Source organism: Rhinatrema bivittatum, chromosome 9, assembly GCF_901001135.1.
Source record: "Rhinatrema bivittatum chromosome 9, aRhiBiv1.1, whole genome shotgun sequence".
Classification (NCBI taxonomy): Eukaryota; Metazoa; Chordata; class Amphibia; order Gymnophiona; family Rhinatrematidae; genus Rhinatrema; species Rhinatrema bivittatum.
Window position 1 is genome coordinate 213,371,150 of NC_042623.1, and position 20,796 is coordinate 213,391,945.

General features: G+C 44.2%; 2 protein-coding genes across 2 annotated transcripts in view; one reads left to right on the plus strand and one right to left on the minus strand.

Annotated features, from left to right (window-relative positions):
* The window catches only part of MED12L (mediator complex subunit 12L), a 764,678-nt gene that overhangs the window by 225,906 nt on the left and 517,976 nt on the right, over positions 1 to 20,796 (plus strand). The window lies entirely within an intron of this gene.
* GPR171 (G protein-coupled receptor 171) overlaps positions 1 to 20,796 on the minus strand; it is a 59,726-nt gene that overhangs the window by 33,837 nt on the left and 5,093 nt on the right. The window contains 1 exon segment of the mRNA XM_029616036.1: positions 16,226 to 16,350. Coding sequence (XP_029471896.1) covers positions 16,226 to 16,350 — 125 coding nt within the window.

Here is a 20,796-nt window from a genome sequence, read left to right on the forward strand (position 1 = left end):
CTTTTTGCGGACGATGTTCTTTTCACTTTGACTAATCCTTACGCTTCTCTCGTAGCAGTGGTGGAGGAGTTGGAGGCCTTCCATAAAGTGGCTGGGTTCCGAGTCAATCATGATAAATCTGAATTGCTAAACATTACCCTACCACCCCTGGAAGTGGAATGCATATCTGGAGCATTTCCCTTTCGCTGGGCAAAACAATCTATTAAATACTTAGTTCAGATAGGGGCTAAACTATCGGAGCTTTTTAACTACAATTATACCGCATTGTGGAAAAAAATGGTCCGGGATCTCCATAGTTGGGGGCGGGAACTTTTTTCTTGGATGGGACGCATAGCAATTTTGAAAATGAATGTCCTACCGCGCTTACTATATTTGTTTTCTATTCTGCCCATGCTAGTTCTGAAAGCAATACTTAAAGTATGGCAAAATAAGTTTTTTGATTAAATTTGGAACAGGAGACCACCTAGGGTCTTGCGGGCTGTTCTCTACCTCCGCCGCCAGAATGGGGGAAGAGGGGTCCCTAATCTTTCCTGGTATCATGGAGCAGCACACATGAGGGCTATCATTGCTACTTATCATACTCATGACTTGAAGTAATGGGTACGCTTAGAGCGGGCAATGATAGGGGTAATGCCACTACAAGCTTTATTTTGGCAACCTAAACATACCTGGAGAACTATTGATTTTATGCCAACTGCTTTACAAGCCACACTTACTAACTGGTACCAGTGGAAAACTACCATGGTAGGATCCTTTTCCTATCACCAATCATCCTTTCTTTTTCACAACACTGGCTTTCCAGCAGGATTCACTTCCCGCCTTTTTTATAAATGGGTGACCCAGGGGCATAGTTAATGTCAGTCATTTCTGGAAAGAGGGTACCTTAATGTCACCTCAGGATCTTCAGGACCGCTTTGGTGGGGATCCTGAAGATTTCCTGGGGTTGGCTCAGACTAGACATTTTTTGCATAAGTTATCGGCAACTCAGGTGGTTCGCTCTACTACCTCTTTATTTGAGACATATTGCGCACATGCCGATAAGATTACAGGGGTTATCTCCAAATTATATACTCTATTGAGTGCGCATAACCCTTACTCCTTCTCCCATATAAGAGCATGGACTACTGACCTTGGGGAGGTACTAACTGAAGATAACTGGGATATTGTGTTTCAACAGACTGCTAAAAGCTCAATCTCCTCCGCCATTCAGGAGCACTGCTATAAGTTACTGTATAGGTGGCACCTGACCCCAGTTCGATTGCATGCTATGTACCCGCATGTTTCTGATCAGTATTGGAGGAATTGTGGGCAATTGGGCACATATCTGCATATTTGGTGGACGTGCCCTCTTGTTCAGCCTTTCTGGACCGCTTTGCAAAACTGGCTGCAGGACATTACTGGTATAGATATCCCATTGCATTCCACACAGGTTCTGCTGCTTCTTCCTAACGAAGACTTGCCAAACCCATGCAATCCTTTACGTCACAAGTCTATATTGCTGCTCGCTGTGAAATTGCCAAGGCATGGAAACTACCCCATCTGCCGTCATTATCTGCAGTGATCCATAGACTCCACTTGTGTTATAGGATGGCACATCTAACTGCTCTTCGTCGAGATCATATGCCTGTTCACTGCCGTACCTGGGATCCCTTTATCAAGTGGTTAGCCACTCATGACACCACAGGGCACACATGAGGCATCTGTTACAAACTAGAGCGCGCAGGAAGGACTACTCGGAACCAATCTTGTTCCTTACTGTGATTTCTTTTGAGTTATATACCCTTGGCATTACACTTTGCTTTATATGCTGATGTCATACCTGTGTTGAACACTCTGCCTACATTGAACCTTGACGTTATCTGTATGTCTTTGTATCAATGATACTACTGTATTCAGAATAGCGAGGGGGGAATTCAGGGGGTTATATTTTTTGATAAGCTTATTGACTTACCGGCTTTCTATGTGCTGTATTCTTATGATCTTGTTGTCAATAAAACTTTACATTTAAAAAAATAAAATAAAATAACTCGGCAGATCGCCGAGTTATGAAGACCGACGCCAGTAAACTCGGCGTCGGTTTTCATAACTGGCTGTCTGCCAGTAATGAAAACAGCCGCGATAAACTCACGCAAGCGATCCTAGCGCCTCCTTCCTAGCGCGACCCCCTAATTTACATATTGCATGGCACCCCCCCTGCCTGTCTACCAGTAATGAAAACGGCAGCTGAGTTTATCGGCGGCTATTTTCATTACTGGCAGACGGCCGGTTATGAAAACCGACGCCAAGTTTACCGGCGTCGGTCTTCATAACTCAGCGGTCTGCTGAGCTATTATATTTTATTTATTTTACTTTAAAAAAGAAGTACAGAAAAGCAGTTTTTTCTGCATTTCTGTACTTCTTTTACCTGCGCTCAGCTATTACCGCCTGCTCCAGGCAGGCGTTAATTTCTGAGCGATAAATGTGCGTCTGAGATGCACATCTTTTTGCATGGGGAGTGAATTAATAGGCTCATTCACATGCATTTGTGTGTGATGAGCGCTATCTCATTCACTCCATGTCGGATGCGTGTTAAATAGGCGCTAATCTCCCTATTGCATTAGGGGGTGGATTAGCGCCTATTTATCCCGCGTCCGACTGCAGGTTATACAGTGTGCGCGGCTGAGTGCACTGCATTGCATCGGCACCAAAGAGTTGTTGCTATTGCTTCATCAGTCCCGACATGGGTACCGCCCTGCAATTGACATTTATTTAGGGTTAATTTTACTTGGTGTTCTGGTTTGCACCTCTTTCTTAGGCTGAATTTTTGAGGGTGAGAGGGGCTTAGTGCTTTTATGCCACCTCCTGTTATTGCCGGTCAGAAGAAAAGTCACTAGTCTCACCTCTCAGAGGACCTCAAACTGCTGTCTGAGTTGCAAGAGTCTGCCAAAACTGTACTGTTAAACTTGGCATATGTTGTTGGTAGATCACATGGGAGTTGGTCTTGAATTAAACTGTTGATTTCAGCATCATCCAATCTGTACTGCATGGAAGGTCCTGAGTTTCAGAAGGTAATTTTCTCCAGCCAGTTTGCTGCTGGATATATATATCTGTACCTGATAGTTTCTACCACAGGTTAGTACACAAACTAGATTTAGTGTACCAAAGAAAGAGAATAACCATTGGCTCTTTGCTATGGGAGAGAGTGATATAGTTTGCTGTATTGTATCTTTCTTTATGCACAAAACATAAATTTTAAAATTGTAAAGGCATGTGAATTTAGTTAATATGGTTACCAGCTTTTTAGCCTTTTCTTACGGCCATATAAATATATATCCTCATTCTAATTTATGGAATAGCATTTAGCTTCAAGTTGGATTAATAAGAAATCCAAATATCTCTTACTGAGGGGGGCGTTAACATCTTGAAAATAACTTTTTGCGTTCCAAGTTTCTGCATACTGCCAGTTCGTGGCTCAATGTGTTGCTTACACCTAAATAAATTCCTTGTCTTCCAGTGGCCTAATTTGTTAGTCCATGAGTTTGTTTCCCCTATTGTCAGGCGATACCCAAGCAAGGGGGGTACCCCTCAGACCTCCTGTGCTGTTTTTGGGATGAGGAGCAGAGGTGCTATAGGCAAATTAAAAGAAATGAAAACATGGGATTTAAAGACTGAATTTATGGCAATTGAGTGAGGGCAATGATGTAAATACCACTGTAAAGTTAAAGAAATAGTTCCACACAGAACCACTGGATCCTGCTTTCTGAAGTGCACTCGCTCATACTTCAATTTAAGTCTGAATCCTCTTGGCCACACCACCCCCTGCCCCCCCCCCCCCCCCCTGAAAATTTGGTGTGCATTGTCATGGAATACACACATACAGTGGCTATATAAAATCAGCATCCCCTTTTAAATTGTTTTCCTTGTAGCCTGGAAGTAAAATGCACTACTTTGTCCCCAAGTTCTTTTGATAGGTCCTTGGAACTCATGGCTGGGTCGTTGTTTTGAAATGCACTACCCAACAGAGAGAACCTGGAAGTAAAATGCAATAAAACAATGGTTTGTTCCATGCATCCACGCATTGTACCCCGCAACTGCCAAATAAAAAATATATTCCAAAATTTCTTAGAAAATGAAGTAAAAATAAAAGAACATAAAATACCAAATTCACATACCGACCACCATTCAACACAGATATTCTTAAAGACAATTTAAACAAAGAACTAACGAACATAAACTCTACAAATAGTCACAACGCAACTACCGACTGGATAAACAGAACCCCACTACTTTAGCAAATGAAATAAACCCTCTAAAAATGGCCTACATTAAAGAACCAAAACAAAATAATCCATGGTATAATGAACAAATAAAAAAAACAAAACAGATCCTTAGAAAGAAAGAAAAAGAGTGGCAAAATAATAAAACAACTGAGAATCTAACAATATACAGGAAACAACTAGCCTACTACAAAAAAACTATTCTAGACACCAAAAAAAAAATATTACAGTACAAAAATAGAAAAATTCGCAAACAATGCCAGAACACTATTTAACATAGTGAAAAACCTAACCAGTGACAGCACAAATAACAAACTAACCCTACAAGAGAACCAATGCAACGAAGTCGCCCAATTCTTTAAAGAAAAAATTGAGAACTTAAGAAAAAAAATCCCCAACACAACAAAACAAAAGATTCAGATGCCCATTAGGGACGTAAACAACTGGTCAGAATTTGAAGAAATATCACACACCGAAGTTGAGAAAATGATAAGTCAAATGAACCCTGCTATACATGTAATAGTCACCATACCCATCATAGAACTAAAAAAACTAGCCACCACGGTAGCCCCAACGCTAACCAAAATCATCAACCTCTCACTTGATGAAGGAATAATGCCTGATAACTTGAAGGGTGCCATAATCAAACCAATCATTAAGAAAAAGAACAGCGACCCACTAAATCTCAACAACTATAGACCAGTATCCAACCTACCCCTAATAGCAAAATTAATTGAAAAAACAGTACAAAAACAACTGTCAAACCACCTTGAAGATAATAACATATTATACCCAGCACAACATGGATTCCGCAAACACTACAGTACAGAGACCTTATTATTAGCTCTATCAGATACTATATTAAGAGGCTTTGACACAGGATCACACTACATCCTGGTTCTACTAGATCTCTCCGCAGCATTCGACACGGTAAATCACAAAATACTGTTACGATTTGTGGACCCTTGGGCCGGTCGGGACAAGAGGTGGAAGCTGTGGAGGACCTCAGCTACAGGTCCCAACCGGGAGGCGGCTCGATGGACCGGAGTAGGTTTGAACGCAGGAACAGGATGGAGTCCTATGCGACCAAGGACTCGAGGATGATACGGAGGTTGGACGACGTTGGGCCCTGGAGTAGGGATCTCTTCACCCTGGAGACCGGCGCCCCCCCGAGAGGAGCTCGTAGGAGCCCGGCCGCTGGGACTTTTGGAAATTCGCCCTGGAAGCCGGAGCCCCCCCAGGAGGAGCCTGTAGGGGCCCAGCCGCTGGGACTTAGGAGAATCTTCGGGCCCGTGGAGCGGTGAAGATCCGAGACGGAGTCCAGGAAGGCAGTAGTTCGGAATCGAAGATGGAGCCGGGGCAAGCCAGAGGTCAGAAGTCATACTGAAGTCGAAGGACAATTCCAGGAGCGGAGTCAGGGATGGAGCCGGGTCAAGCCAGAGGTCAGATGTCGTACCAAAGCCAAAGGACAGATCCAGAAGCGGAGTCGGGGACTGAGCCGGGTCAAGCCAGAGGTCAGAAGACGTACCGAAGCCAAAGGACAGATCCAGAAGCGGAGTCGGGGACGGAGCCGGGTCAAGACGGAGAATGGTCAGCAGGCAAGCCGAGTCGGAGTGAAGCTGGAACCAGGAACGCAGCAACTGAAGACAGGAACCCTGTGGACCTCGTTGCAAGGCAAGGAACGTTGTGACTGCAGGGCTTAAATAGCCCTGCAGCGTCTGACGTCATCAGCCGGCACCCTGAATCTCCCGCGCTGGCCCCTTTAAATGCAGAGACTTGCCGCGTGCGGCTAGGGGGCGGGGCCAGCCGCGGAAGGACGCCGGCTGCTTCCTCGGCGTGGAGGCGCCGTGCCCGGGGCCTGTACGGCCTGAACGCGGCTCGAGGGGGCCTGGGACCGAGTGGGCGGTAAGTGGCGATCCCGGGGCCGACCCGGGATCGCAACAAATACTAATCAATAGACTGAAAGAAATAGGACTAACTAACAAAACAATAAACTGGTTTGAATCTTACTTAAACAACAGATATTTTCAAGTCCAAATCAATAACACACTTTCAGACAAAGTCTCACTACTAACAGATGTCCCACAGGGATCAGCCTTGTCTCGCAACACTCTTTAATATTTACTTACTACCAATATGTCTCCCTTAGCCCTCTCCTCTTTCTGGCCTGTTCCCATCCCCTGCCCCCTGTTCATTGTAATTCCTCCTTTAATTGAGTTACTTGTAAACCGGCGTGATGTGCCATACGAACGTCGGTATATTAAAAGTTGTTAAATAAATAAATAAATAAATAAATAATATGTCATCTACTAGCAGGACTTGGAATCATACATTACATATTTGCAGATGATATACAACTACTGTTACCCATTGTAAACACTATTGAGGAAACAATGAAACTAGCCAATATGTACCTGGAAATAATCAAACAACTACTAAATCAAATGGAACTGGTCATAAACATTGACAAAACTGAATTCCTACACCTTGAACGCAAAAAGATACATCCCATACAACCCACAATCATAACCAAAAATAATCAAGCTGTGGAATTAGCAACAAAAGTACGGAATCTGGGAGTAATAATTGACCCTGAATTAAACATGAAACAGCACATCTCTCAGAAATTAAAAGAAGGATACGGTAAACTGATGACACTGAGAAGACTAAAACCCCTGCTAACGATAAACAATTTTCGCACAGTTCTACAAGCAATGATATTCGCAAGTACAGACTATTGCAATTCTTTGCTACTAGGGCTACCACAATCAACAATTAGACCACTGCAAATATTGCAAAATTCCGCTGCTAGAATTTTGACTGGCAAGAAAAGAAGTGACCACATTACAGGAACACTGGCCGAACTACACTGGTTTACAATTGAACAAAGAATTCAATACAAAGCATTATGTATAATCCACAAACTAATTCACGATGAGAAAGCTGACTGGCTCAATACAGCATTACGTGTACACGTCCCAAACAGAAACCTGAGATCCGCCAATAAAGCTCTACTGACCATACCCTCTGTTAAATCAGCACGCCTTACTCAGGTGAGAGAAAGAGCACTGTCACTGGCTGGTCCTGTGCTATGGAACACCATGCCACTCGAGTTGAGACGACAGAGAGATTTTAAATTTTAAATTATTCAGAACCAACTTGAAAACATGGCTTTATAAACAAGCTTTTTGTATAGACAAAGAGAAGGAGAAATACAGCTGAGTGAAAAGGTCGCACCAAGCAAATAAGTTGTTTTTAACTGTAAAATATATCATTACATTAAAATTCAAATCAATATTTCTTAAACTACATATAGGTTTAATTTATACACATAGTTTATTATTACTAAAATGTTACCGTACTTTGATGGCACATAGTTAACTTGTAAATCTATACCATTCATATTTTACTTTATCGTGCCTCCATGTAAACCGTTGTGATGGTTACCTAACTTAACGACGGTATAGAAGAATTTTGAAATAAATAAATAAATAAAATAAATAGCTTGGTTGGATAAATTCTACCCCCCTTCAGCAATCCCTAAATATTTTAAGCTCTAATGTACACACCAAGTCAATTGGCTCTACCTGTTTTATGTTTAGTAATTCACATGATGGCAGGATAAATTCAGCATGCTGGCTCTCTCTGCTGGATAGTGTATTTCAAAACAAAGACACAACCATAGGTACCAAGCAGCTATCAAACAACTCGGGGACAAAGTAGTGGAAAAGCACAGATTTGGGGATAGGTATAAATTAATTATAAAGTCCTTGATTATCTCTTGGAGCATGGTCAAGACAGTTATTAAAAAGTGAATCATGGACAGGACCCTAGATCAAATCATCCCTCCAGACTGTAAATCCAAGCAAAGAGACTGATTAAGGAGGCAACCAAGAGGCCAATTTTAACTTTGATAGAACTATAGGCTTCCATGGCTAAGACTTATCAAAGTATGTATGTGATAGCAATATTTATTTTATTCAGTTTATATCTTGCACTTTCTATAATATCCCAAGCACTCCACAAATGTTCCCTATATAGTAGGGTAGCAAGAAGGAAGCCCATAGTCAAGGAAGCCCACCTTGAATTGTGTTTGAAACATGGAAAGGAAAACTTAGAGGATATTGTAGTTATGTGGCAAAGTTTTGTGGTCTGCTGAAACTAAAATAGATGGATCCATGCTAGGGATGTGAATTTAGATGATCCAAATGTGAAATTTGATCTGAATGAGTCATTATTATGGTCATCCAAACAGAATAGGCCCAGTCCTCTGATAATACCAAATTATTTTCGGCTCATTCAGTTGGTCCCATTAAAATCTATAGAGACTCACAAGCAGAACTACCCCTGTAAAAGTATATATCTTCGCAGTTTTTTAAAAGCCCATTTACATGCATAAAGACCAGTTTTACGGGCATAAATCATTTTGAAAAATACCTCCTAAGAGGTAATGCATATACACATGTATATGACCAAGAGCAGATCTACGCAAGTATTTTATAACATCTAGGTATGATAAATGCACATTTTATAAAATATGTGCATCTCTACCCTGCAACATATGCACATATTTATTTTATTTATTTATTTTTATTTATTTAGCTATTTTCTATACCGGCTTTCACGACCAGGGGTCACATCAAACCGGTTTACATTGAACAGTTTGTGCATTAAACATAGAACTGGAACAACTAACTGGTGCAGAAAATACAGTTACAATGAACAAGGAATTATACAACTGGGAGAGTGGGAAGAAGAAGAAGAAGAGAGTATAACAATTAATAAAAAATGCATTTACAATGGATCTTTACAAAATATGTAACTTAAAGACCCGGACTGGGAGCAGTCCTGGTCTGGAGTAGGTGGTGGATGATTAAGACTTTATAATGGAGTTATGAGATGATGTGAACTCTGAAAAAGTAATTAAGGGATAATATTAACATGGGTTAATCTAAGATCGGAAAGGCTTTTCTGAAAAGCCAGGTTTTTAGTCTTTTTCTAAAAGTTAGTAAGCATGTTTCCTGGCGCAGCTCTGATGGGATAGAGTTCCATAAGCGTGGTCCTGCTGTTGATGGTGCTCTGTCTTCAAGTGATTTGTGTTTGAAGGCTTTGGCGTGTGGAACCTGTAATGCTTCTTTATAGCAATTCCTGGTTGGTCTGACTGTGGAGTGTTTTTCCAGGGGGATTTGTAGATTTAATGGTGCGAGATGATGGATGACTTTGAAGATGGAAGTTATGGACTTATACATTATTCTGTATTGAATAGGTAGCCAGTGAAGGGCTATCAGGATCGGGGTTATGTGGTCGAATCTCCTAGAGTTGGTCAGAATTCTGGCAGCTGTGTTCTGCACCATCTGTAGCGGTTTTGTATGAGAAGCTGGAAGGCCTAGTAGAATGGAATTACAATAGTCCAGCTTGGAAAATATAATTGATTGTAAAATTGTTCTGAAGTCGCGGGAATGGAAGAGCGGTCTGATTCTTTTGAGGATGTATAATTTGTAAAAACAGTCCTTGGTCGTTTGGTTAATGAATGGTTTTAGGGTTAGGCGGTTGTCGAGGATAACTCCTAGATCTCTTACGTTTGTGGTTTGCAGGTTGGCTGGTGGATTTGAGGTGATCTTGTTATTGTCGTGGGCTATGATGAGGAATTCTGTTTTTGAAGCGTTGAGAATCAGGTTCAGACTGTTGAGGAGGTGTTTGATCTCCGTTAGGCAGCTCTCCCAGAGTTCTAATGTGTTTGTAATGGATTTATTTATGGGGATAACGATCTGCACGTCGTCTGCGAATAGGAAGTGTTTTAATTTTAGTTTAGTAAGAAGGTGGCAGAGTGGGAGAAGGTAAATATTAAAAAGGGTTGGAGAAAGGGAGGAACCCTGTGGCACCCCTTGTGAAGACAGATGGTATTGAGATTCTTTATTGTGGATTTTAACCTTGTATCCTCTGTTCTCCAAGAACATATGTATTCTTGAAATGACATATCAATGCATTGAACGTGTGCACTTTTTCTATCTATTTAAAAAATATACTTGCATATATTTAACATGTGAAAGTAAAGTAGGACTTGCGTAGGTTGGCCAATTTTAAAACATGCCTGTATAAACAAATTTAACTAGTTTACCAATTAGTTCACCAGTTAACTCAGTACTTGTCCGGTCATTGAGATTTTTCTCATTCTTCAGTCTGAACTCCCCCCAGTTCACCCAGACCTTCTATCCAGTCTACTATACATTAAACACATTTAATATCGCTTATGGATAATTAGTTGTAAAAAACAAACAAACAAAAAAACCCAAATACATAGACAAGTGTATGTCTTTAAAAATAGCAACTTATGCACGTGTTGGCCCACCCGGAATTCCCCTACGCCCCCTCCCTTTTTTTATTCGCATATATGTATGTGTGAAAATTAAAATATGCTCATAAATTTTATTTTTATAAAATATGGAATATGTGAGTAGAAGCTTCTTAGACGCGCACATGCTAATTTTTACAGGTGTAACGTTTTGAAAATGTACCACTTACATAGTCAACAAGCATGTTTTGGGGGTGTTGTGGGGTTCATACTATGTTGGTGCTCTTTGCTCCTATTTTGATGCCATGGGGTGTTCATGCTATTCTTGATGTCTTGGGTGCTATTGCCTCTGCTGTTCATACCTGCCAGCAAATTTCATAATACTTGGATGTAAAACCCTAAAATAAGATTAAAAAATAGAATGCATTGCTTCCCTCATTGACTTTAGTGTAAATGAAATTCTGATCTGAACTGAATGAATGAGCAGAAAATACAAACTGAAGGTTTTTACCATGTCAATTCCACTCGTTGCTACTGTGGACAGACTGAGACCATTCTGTTTTTGCCCTATTGAATGGATCAAACCAAGAGAAATGCAGGACTGCATCTCCTTGCATGTAATGGGGTAAGGCCAGGACTGGCTCAGGTAGCTCTAGGTGATGTGGAGTCATATGGTAACCCTGCTGTTTACATTTAGATTACCTGATCATGGTGGAGAGTATAATGCAGGGATAGCCATAAACAGGCCAGGTTTTCAAGATATCCATAATAAATATGCATGAGATAGATTTGCATGTATTGTTTCCATTGTATTCAGATATATCTCATGCATATTCATTATAGATATCCTGAAAACCCGGCCTGTTTGTAGCTCTTGGTCACAATTGCTATAATGAATGACACTGTTAACTTAAGTTGGACTTGTTTGCAATTAAAGGACAACAAAAGATCTTCTAGCAGTAGAGATGCTTCATATAGTGAATTTTAGATCACTAAGCATGATACGATTTTGTTGTTTTTCATCAAATAATGCAAAGATAATATGCAAACTTTGTACAAACAATGAGCAGTCAAATCCCCTGATAATTAAGCAGACAGGAAATATATTCTGCCTACACAGAAGTAACCATTATGTGTGGATTCTTATCATGAAAATTGCCAGTAACTACAACCTAAAATATGCATATCTCTACCCCGCAACCTTTAAACTTCTATAGATATTACCTGAATTTTTCTGTTTTTCGCACTTCAATCGCTGGTCTTGAATTGGATCATAAAAATGCGAAAGGCTATAAAGTGACTAATGAGGGTGATGGATGTCAGTTGCTTGCACTTTTATGACATTACAAAAACATTCTGATAGTTACAGGTAAAATCTACTTGAAACAATTAGGGGTACATTTTAAAACACAGAGCGCGTGCGTACTTTTGTTCGCGCACCAGGCGCAAACAAAATCCGGGGTCGGCGCACGCAAGGGGGTGCACATTTGTGCAACTTGCGCGCGCCGAGCCCTGCGCGCACTGCCCGTTCCCTCAGAGGTCGCACCAAAATCGGAGCGGCCTCAGAGGGAACTTTCCTTCCGCCTCCCCCCACCTTCCCCTCCCTTCCCCTACCTAACCCACCCCCCTGGCCCTATCTAAACTCCACCTACCTCTGTCGCACAAGTTACACCTGCTCAAAGCAGGCGTAACTTTGCGCGCGCCGGGCCGGCTGCCACGCGCCACGTTCCGGTCCGGGGGCTGGTCCGGAGGTCGTGGCCATGCCTCCGGAACGCCCCCGGGCCGAAACCACGCCTGCGGCACCGACCCCGGATGACGCGCCGACCGCGTCACGCCCCCGACACGCCCACCCCAAGAAAGCCCTGGGACTTATGCGCGCGACAGAAGCCTATGCAATATAGGCTCGGCGTGCGCAGGGGTGTTTTAAAAGGGTTACGCGCGTACCTTATGCGCGTAACCCTTTTAAAATCTGGCCCTTAGATTTTTATTTTATCATCCTTTTTATTTTTTTAAAAAGATTAACATGTGAAATTAATAGAATTGCATAACTGTTTTCTATTGGATGTATGACTCTTTCACAAGCCTTACTCGTAAGACGAGAGATGTCATGAAGTACCCTGAGTTATTAAAGCCTATCTTTTTTCCTACCTGTTCTGAGCGAGCGAGAAATTGTCATCTGCAAAATAAAAATGTTGCTAAAATTTTAAAATGGAATTTTTAAAATAGTTTATTCATTAATAATAGTAATAAAGCAGAAAGTTGCTTTTATTATCCAGATTATGCAGTTGTCTGGCTTCTCCCTTGTGGTGTTACCACTAGAGAGGCCTTGCTGGCATAATAGCACTGATGACAGGAATTGGAGAGCCTAGTCTATGGCCACCTGAAATTTCCATATGGTAATTGGGACTCATATTTTATTTTATACTTATTTATCTATTTATATGAATTAAAAAAAAATTTTCAAAGTGAATTTAGTGCTCATGAAACATCACAAAGTGACATCATTGGAAACGGATTGCTTTATTCACAAAATAGGCACAGCACAGGCTGTGGCAGTGCAAGCTCCACCCCGCCATATTTTGCTCTGACAATGAGCCTTGGCCTTGCTCCAGAGGTAAGAAGGTAATTTAGTCTCCCTGCTGTGCAATCTTTGGCCCCTCTATTGAGATGGCCAGCTATCAGCCTGAGCTGGTTTTGACCTAGTGTCATGGAAGTGATAGGCTCCAAACAATTGAGAATTTCTGTGAACCATTTAGTGCGTCTTTTTTTTTTTTGGTTTGTATTGGTGACATTTCTTTGGATTCATATTTTTTTAAGTGTAACCTTTACTCATTTTATCATTTACATTAATGAGATAATACAAGATATATGAAAATTACCAACATATTGAAAAAAGGCAATAATTTGGAACAATCATAACAAACCCACTTAATGGGGAGCATTTAACAGAGATGCTAGGGGAAAATAAATTCCATATAGTATAATACAGCACATCAGTTTCGTAGTACTTATTTGTTTCCCCCAGTCTTATCAAAAAGAAAATACTTCAATTGAAGAGGATTAGAAAAAACAAATTGATTTTTCTGTAAAGAAACTAAGCATTTACAGTGATATTTGAGAAAAAATGTAGTACCTATATCTAGTACTTTTTGACGTTGTGATAAAAATTGTTTCCTCCAGGCCTGAGTAGCCCAGGAAACATCAGGAAAGACCTGAACCTTTTGACCACAAAAAAGGAAATTTTTATAGGAAAAATGTTATTTAAACATCAAGTCTTTTATCACATTCCAAACAAAAAGATACGATAAGGTAGCTTCTATCACTCTATAATCAAGACAAGACTCTAAAAAGTTAAGAGACCTTAGGACTATCCAAACCAAAAGTATCAAGTCCTCCCTCGATTCCTTGTAACAGTTTTTTCTTAGGTAAATGATAAATCTTTGATACAGGCATTTAAGGAATATGCAAGATCTCATCAATACCTATAAACGACACTTGACCGACGTGCCGCAAATGCGCAGTAGAGACCAGCTCTACCGCGCATGTGCGGGCGAGCACGTCGGCCTCAGGCAGCGTCAGGGAAAACAATGGCGGCGTCGAGTGGCGGTTCGCAGCGGCGGCGGTTGGCGGTTCGCGGCGGCGGCGGTTCGCAGCGCCGGCGGGCGGCGGTTCGCAGCGGCGGTTCGCAGCGGGCGGTGGCAGCAGCGAGGGAGGGAGGAGAGAGAGAGCGGGAGGGAGGGGGGGAGGGAGTTCAGGGAGGGAGAGGGGGGACTGAGTGAGAGGGAGTGAGTGGGACTGAGGGGGGGAGGGAGTGGGACTGAGGGGGAGAGGGAGGGACTGAGTGAGAGGGACTGAGGGGGGGAGGGAGGGAGTGGGACTGAGGGCAGAGGACAGAGGGAGTGGGACTGAGTGAGAGGGAGGGAGGGAGAGAGTGAGAGGGAGGGACTGAGTGAGAGTGAGTGGGACTGAGGGCAGAGGACAGAGGGAGTGGGACTGAGGGGGAGAGGGTGGGAGGGAGAGGGGGGACTGAGTGAGAGGGAGGGAGAGGGGACTGAGTGGGACTAGGGAGGGAGTGGGACTGAGGGCAGAGGACAGAGGGAGTGGGACTGAGTGGGAGGGAGGGACTGAGTGGGAGGAGTGGGTGGGGGAGGGGGGTGGTGAAGAGTGAGGGGAGAGAGAATGAGGGGGAGGTGAGAGACAGAGGGATGTAGCCCGTTTTAACGGGCTTAACGGCTTGTTAATATATAAATTAATATATTAATATATTTCATAAACAATTCATGTGCAGACAACCTTGTCTTAGGAAAATTAAAATACCTCAAATTCCTAATGCTTTGATTGTCCTCTAATATTTCAAATTGATTATGGATATAATATAAACAGTTCTTAACACGGGATGCACATGTTGCCTGAACTGTAGCCACTCGGCATGTATTCCTGCCAAAGAACCTACTAGTGTGTGAAATTTAGTCTCATGTCCTCCATTCTGAATCTTGGCAAAGATCCTGGCAGAGATTATGATCCAACTTGGCAATTAACCTCCAAAGATCCATTAATGTAACACACTCGGGGTCCACTAAATGTTTGGTGACTCACTGCTGTAAGAGGAACTGATGATATCTTGAGTACAGAAAACTCAGAACAGTGATTGAACCCTTCGATAGTTCCAACTCAAAAAAAATCTCACTTGCCTGAGTATTATTTATATGCACTAATGTATCCATATTAGAAGAATCAGAAACATGAGCATTCTAAGCTTGCGGTTGAGGGGGCGGTGGGTTATTGCCTGGGCTTAGAGAATTTCCAGAAGAAGAGCTCTCCAAGCTTGAATCTTCAATAGGCAATTCTGGAAGTGTAACATGCACGTCCATTGGGCCTTGAGTTATCACAGAAGCCGGGAAGATGTAACTATTTTACTTTTCTTCTTCCTTCCCATAGGCACTTGTGGTATGCCCCTTTGGGGCATGGCTTTGGCTGCACTCCGCGATGCCCTCATTGAAATAGGAGGGCACCGTTGATTGATGACATCACTGGGGCAGTAGGGGACAGCAAAGAAAGGCTGTACCTCGTTAAGTCTCACTCTGGCTCTCACCCGATGTAATCGGTAGACTCACAAGCTGACAGTGCTTCCAGTATCCACTCCATTGTCTGCTAGCTCTCCCTGGATTCATATTTTTTTAATGCTTTTAATCTGTTTTTGTAATTCACCCAAATGTTTTTGCATGTACTTTTTGCTGACTCCATGGATTGTTCTGATTCTGTTATTTACCGTCATATTTTTTTTTTCTTTCCATATACTTTTTTTGATGCTGGGGCAGCCATGTACAGCTGGCTTGTGTATTAAATATGCCAGTGTGCCAGCTGCCTGTGACAATGTTTAGTAAACTCTTAAACTACAGATGCGAAGGCTTGCTTTCCTACTTGTATCTTTAAACATTTTAACAAGTTTTACATTCCATGTAATACTTTCAGCATCTCTTTCTGTGCATTAAAGAAAGGACTGATTTATTGATTTTATGCTGTCTGGAAGGCTGGCATACTTTGAGTGATTTATAGTTAAGCCTCCCTTTGAGAGATGTCTTTGTGACCAGCATCACTATCTTGTTGGTAGAGCTGTAAATTTATATTTAAGCATATTAATTTTAAGAGTTGAAAAAGTAAAGATCCAGTACTGTACCTGTGCTGTTCTTGAGCTCTTGTAGACTTCCTTTCTGACTAGCAGTACGTGGTGCAAGTGGTTTTTCTATGAACAGAATGACGCACTTGAAACTAGAGCTGGGAACTTCACGGAGTGGAAGGCACCTAAAAATGAAACTCATTAAATGCCTGTTTATCAATGTACAAAATACCTCTGTGGAAAAGAGAAGTTTTTATTTTGTCACAGCAGGACTCTACTTTATAATGTGATCATGTACAGCAAGAAATGGCCAATTACATTCTGTTGGTTTAATTCGAGTATTATAACACAGGTTCATAATGAGTTATGTACTTTTCTTCAACATTAATACTGAGATATTGCATGTAATACAAAAAATTTCTCCTAGGACAAGTAAGATGGTAGTCTTCACAGGTGGGTGACATCATCAGATGGAGTCTGGCATGGAACACTTTTCTCAAAGTTTCTAGAAATTTTGACTAGCACACTGAGCATGCCCAGCATGGTACTATCTGTGCAGCCATGCAGGGGTTCCTCTTCAGTCTTGTTTTTTCCGTGAAGCAGTTGCCATCATGGTCTAGGAGTTCTCTCTCCAAAAATTTTTCAAAGTTCTTTTCCTTCGGAATTTTCTGTTTTTTCTTCTGCATGAGTTCTCTCCCGCTATTGTTTCCCTCCACCGTCGTGGTAGGTTTGTTTTTTCCGTTCTTTGCAGTCGATTCCGAGCGTGTCACCTTCTGGTGGCCATCAGCTGTGGACCACTTGCTGGTTTCTTTTTATGGTGTCAACCAGTTTTCGGAAATGCCCCCAGTGCAGCGGACCATGTTCATCACGGATCCGCATGAGGTCTGTATCCTCTGCCTGTGGGCTTCCCATGACGTCCGTGGGTTCCCCAACTATGCTCAGATGACTCCCAAGGGCCGTTGTTCCCAGCTAGACAAAATGGAGCAGCTTTTTGGCGCCATAAAGTCGGCTTCATCGACTCCAGCATCAGGGACCTTAACACCGAAGGGTCGCAGGGACCCCTCCGACTCGGCATCACCGTCCATGTCCCACCTGATCCCCTTCGGGAAGAAAAGGGCTTGGGGGATCGGCCTTCTCCATCATCTGACCATTCCAAGGCATCCAGATTGTGGGCTTCCTCTGCACTGGAGAAAGACTGGGCCGAGCACTGAGGGAAACACCATCACTGTCACCAGTAGTTGTCATCGCACGGCACCAGTATCGATGCCAAGGGAGCACCGGCCTATGATGAGCCTCTCCCAAAGCAACCCTCTGGAGAAGAGGCACCATCTTTTTTCAGGCCCAGGAGTCCCAAGCGTTCCCCACCGATTCCGGTCTCGGGCACTGAGCCTCCTAGGCCCCCCATGGAGGCCCCGGTGACGCCTCGTCCACCTCTTCCTCCTTCATCTGTGCTTTCATTGCCAGATTTTCAGGAGGAGTTGGACCACAGGGTGCAACAGGAAGTACTCCATGCCCTCTGGACCGCCCCTAGCGCTGACCCCATGCCGTTGCCGGAACCAGTGCCTGTGTTGCTAGTGCCCTATTGGGCGCCCTACCAACACAGCTGATCACCAGGGCCCCTCAGTTCCTAATCTGCCTCCGACATCACCCTAAGGAGCGATTCCAGTTCTCAGATCCTCCGAGGAGGAAGGAACACAACTGCATCCAAGGTCCACGAAAGTGCCTCCCCTTCCTGAGCCCGTTCCTGGGCCATTGGGAGTACCGGGGCCGCTGGTTTCCTTGGTGCCTTCGGTGCCTCTGGGGCTATCGATGCCCCTGAGGACTACGGCACTGAGGTTGCCCAGACAACCCTCGATGCCATTACTGGGGGGAATGGGCATTGGTCTCTCTCACTATCCCTCCGGGGACGTTAGTGAGGAGGATGCAACATAAGACTCTTGGGCAGATGATTCTTCTGAGACATTTTCCGAGGACTCTGGCGATTTTCCCTCCGAGCCTTCTCCACCAGAGGAGAGACGTCACTCTCCCCCATAAGACCTCTCCTTCACAGGCTTTGTTAGGGAGATGGCAGAAGCCATCCCTTTCCAACTCCTCACAGAGGAGGACGTCCGCCACAAAATGCTGGAGATCCTCCAGTTTGTGGATATACCGAAGGAGGTGGTGGCTATCCTGATCCACAAGATCCTTTTAGAGCTTCTCTACAGGATCTGGGAGCATCTGGGATCTGCCCCTCCCTTTAACCGGAAGACAGATGCCCTCTATCTAATCCAGCCATGCCCTAGGCTTCCAAAAGTGGCAGCTCCCCCATCAGTCTCTGGTTGTTGAGTCTTCCCTTCAAAAGGCAAAAGGATCCCGCACCCATTCATCCGCCCCTCCAGGCCAAGAACACATGGTCCTGGATGCTCTTATCACCTCCTACCAGTTGTACATGTCCCAGTACAACAGGAACCTATGGAAACAGGTTCAGGAGCTGGTGGAGAACCTGCCTCAGCAGCAACTGCTAGAGGCAGTAGTTCAGAAGGGTCTGGAAGCCAGCCTATTCTCGATCTCAGAGCCTTAAACAGGTTCTTGCACTGAGAATGCTTCAAGATGGTATCCTTGGGCACCCTGATCCCTCTCCTTCGCTAAGGAGACTGACTCTGCTCTCTCGATCTGAAGGACGTTTATGCCTATATAGCCATATTCCCATCTCGCAGGAAGTATCTCCGCTTCTTAGTGTGCCACAGGCACTTCCAATACCGGGTGCTACCCTTCAGCCTCGCCTCTGCCTGGCTGTAATGGTGCACATCTACAATGCAGTGGAGTGTACATGTTCCCCTACCTAGATGACTGGCTCATCAGGAGCACCATGCAAGAGAGTGTTCTATGCTCCCACTGCCTCACAGCCAAGGTGCTTCAGTCACTGGAATTCGTAATCAATCTTCCAAAATCCCATCTCAGCATAAAATGGCATTTTTTGGAGCTCTGCTGGATATGACCCTTGCCAGAGCGCTTCTTCCCCAGGACTATGCCCAGGCCCTAGCGTCCCTAGCGCACTATGTCCACCAGAGTCACAAGATCTTTGCCAGGGTGCTTCTCTGCTTGCTGGGGCACATGGTGGCCTCGATACATATCACCCCACTTGTCCAACTAGCCATGCGCATCGCGCTTTGGACACTTCGCTCTCAGTGGCTCCAGGCCCTCTTGGCATCAGTGCAAGTTACCCCATTACTCTGGAATTCCCTCTCCTGGTGGGAGAGGCTGCCCAACTTGGAAAGAGGTCTTCCCTTCCAAACGCCATCTCCCCAAGTGGTGCTGACCACCGATGCCTCCGCCTTGGGTTGCGGTCTCATGTGGACAGTCTCCGCACGTAGGGCTTATGGTTGAAACAGGAAGCGTGTTATCAAATAAACTTCCTGGAGCTGCGAACAATTCGGTACGTGCTCTCGTCGTTCCACGATTGCTTGGCCCACAAGGTAGTCTTGATCCAGACCAACAACCAAGTTGCGTTGTGGTACATAAACATGCAGGGGGTGGGCTTCTTCCTGCTTTGCCCTGTCCAAGGGCAGGCTCTTATCTTGCAGGGACAGACAATGTAGTGGCGGATCACCTTGAGTTGGGCTTTCCATCCACACGAGTGGTCACTGAACCCGACAATTGCAGACAGGCTCTTCTGCCTGTGGGGCAGTCCAGAAGTGGATCTCTTTGCTTCCCCCCAGAATTACAAAGTGCCCCAGTTCTGCTCCCTGTACAGGGAGGACGGGGAACCATCCTCAGATGCCTTTGCCTGGTTTTGGGGCAAGGGCCTCCTGTATGCGTAGAAGACACTTGGGAAGCACCAGCAGGACAGGGGCATCTTGATCCTGGTTGCCCCATATAGACCATGGCAAGTCTGGTTCCCGATCCTGCAAGATCTGTCAATCCAGGTGCCCATATGGCTGGGCTGCTCCCATGACCTGATCAAGCAGGATCAGGGAAGGTTGCAACACCCGAACCTCCAGTCGCTGGCCCTCACTGCCTGGATGTTGAAAGGGTGTTCCTGCAGTCCCTCGATCTCTCTGATAATGTGTTGCAGATACTGGTGGCTTCCTGAAAGCCTTCCACTAGGAAGTCTTACCGGTTGAAGTGGAGGAGGTTCTCTGTCTGGTGTGAGGCGAAAGGCCTAGATACTTTCTCATGCCCCATTCTGCGACTATTGAACTACTTATGGTCCCTCTCGGAGTCTGGGCTACAGACTACCTTGATCTGAGTCCACCTCAATGTGATCAGCGCTTATCACCAGGGGATAAGTGGTGCATCCATTTCTGTGCTGCCGAAGGTGGACTGCTTCATGAGGGGCCTGTTTCAGCTAAAGCACCCTCTGCATCCTCCTGTTGAGTCCTGGGACCTCAGCATGGTACTATCACGGCTCATGCAGCCTCCAATCGAGCCTATGTGCTCCTGCGAGCTTAAACATCTCATCTGGAAAGTAATTTTCCTGGTTGCGGTCACCTCCGCTTGCAGGGTCAGTGAGCTTCAGGTGTTAGTGATGTATCCTCCCTATCATGAAGTTCTTTCATGATAGGGTGGTTTTACGCACACACCCTGAGTTCCTGCTTAAGGTGGTGACTGATTTCCATCTTAATCAGTCCATAGCTTTGCCCACCTTCTTC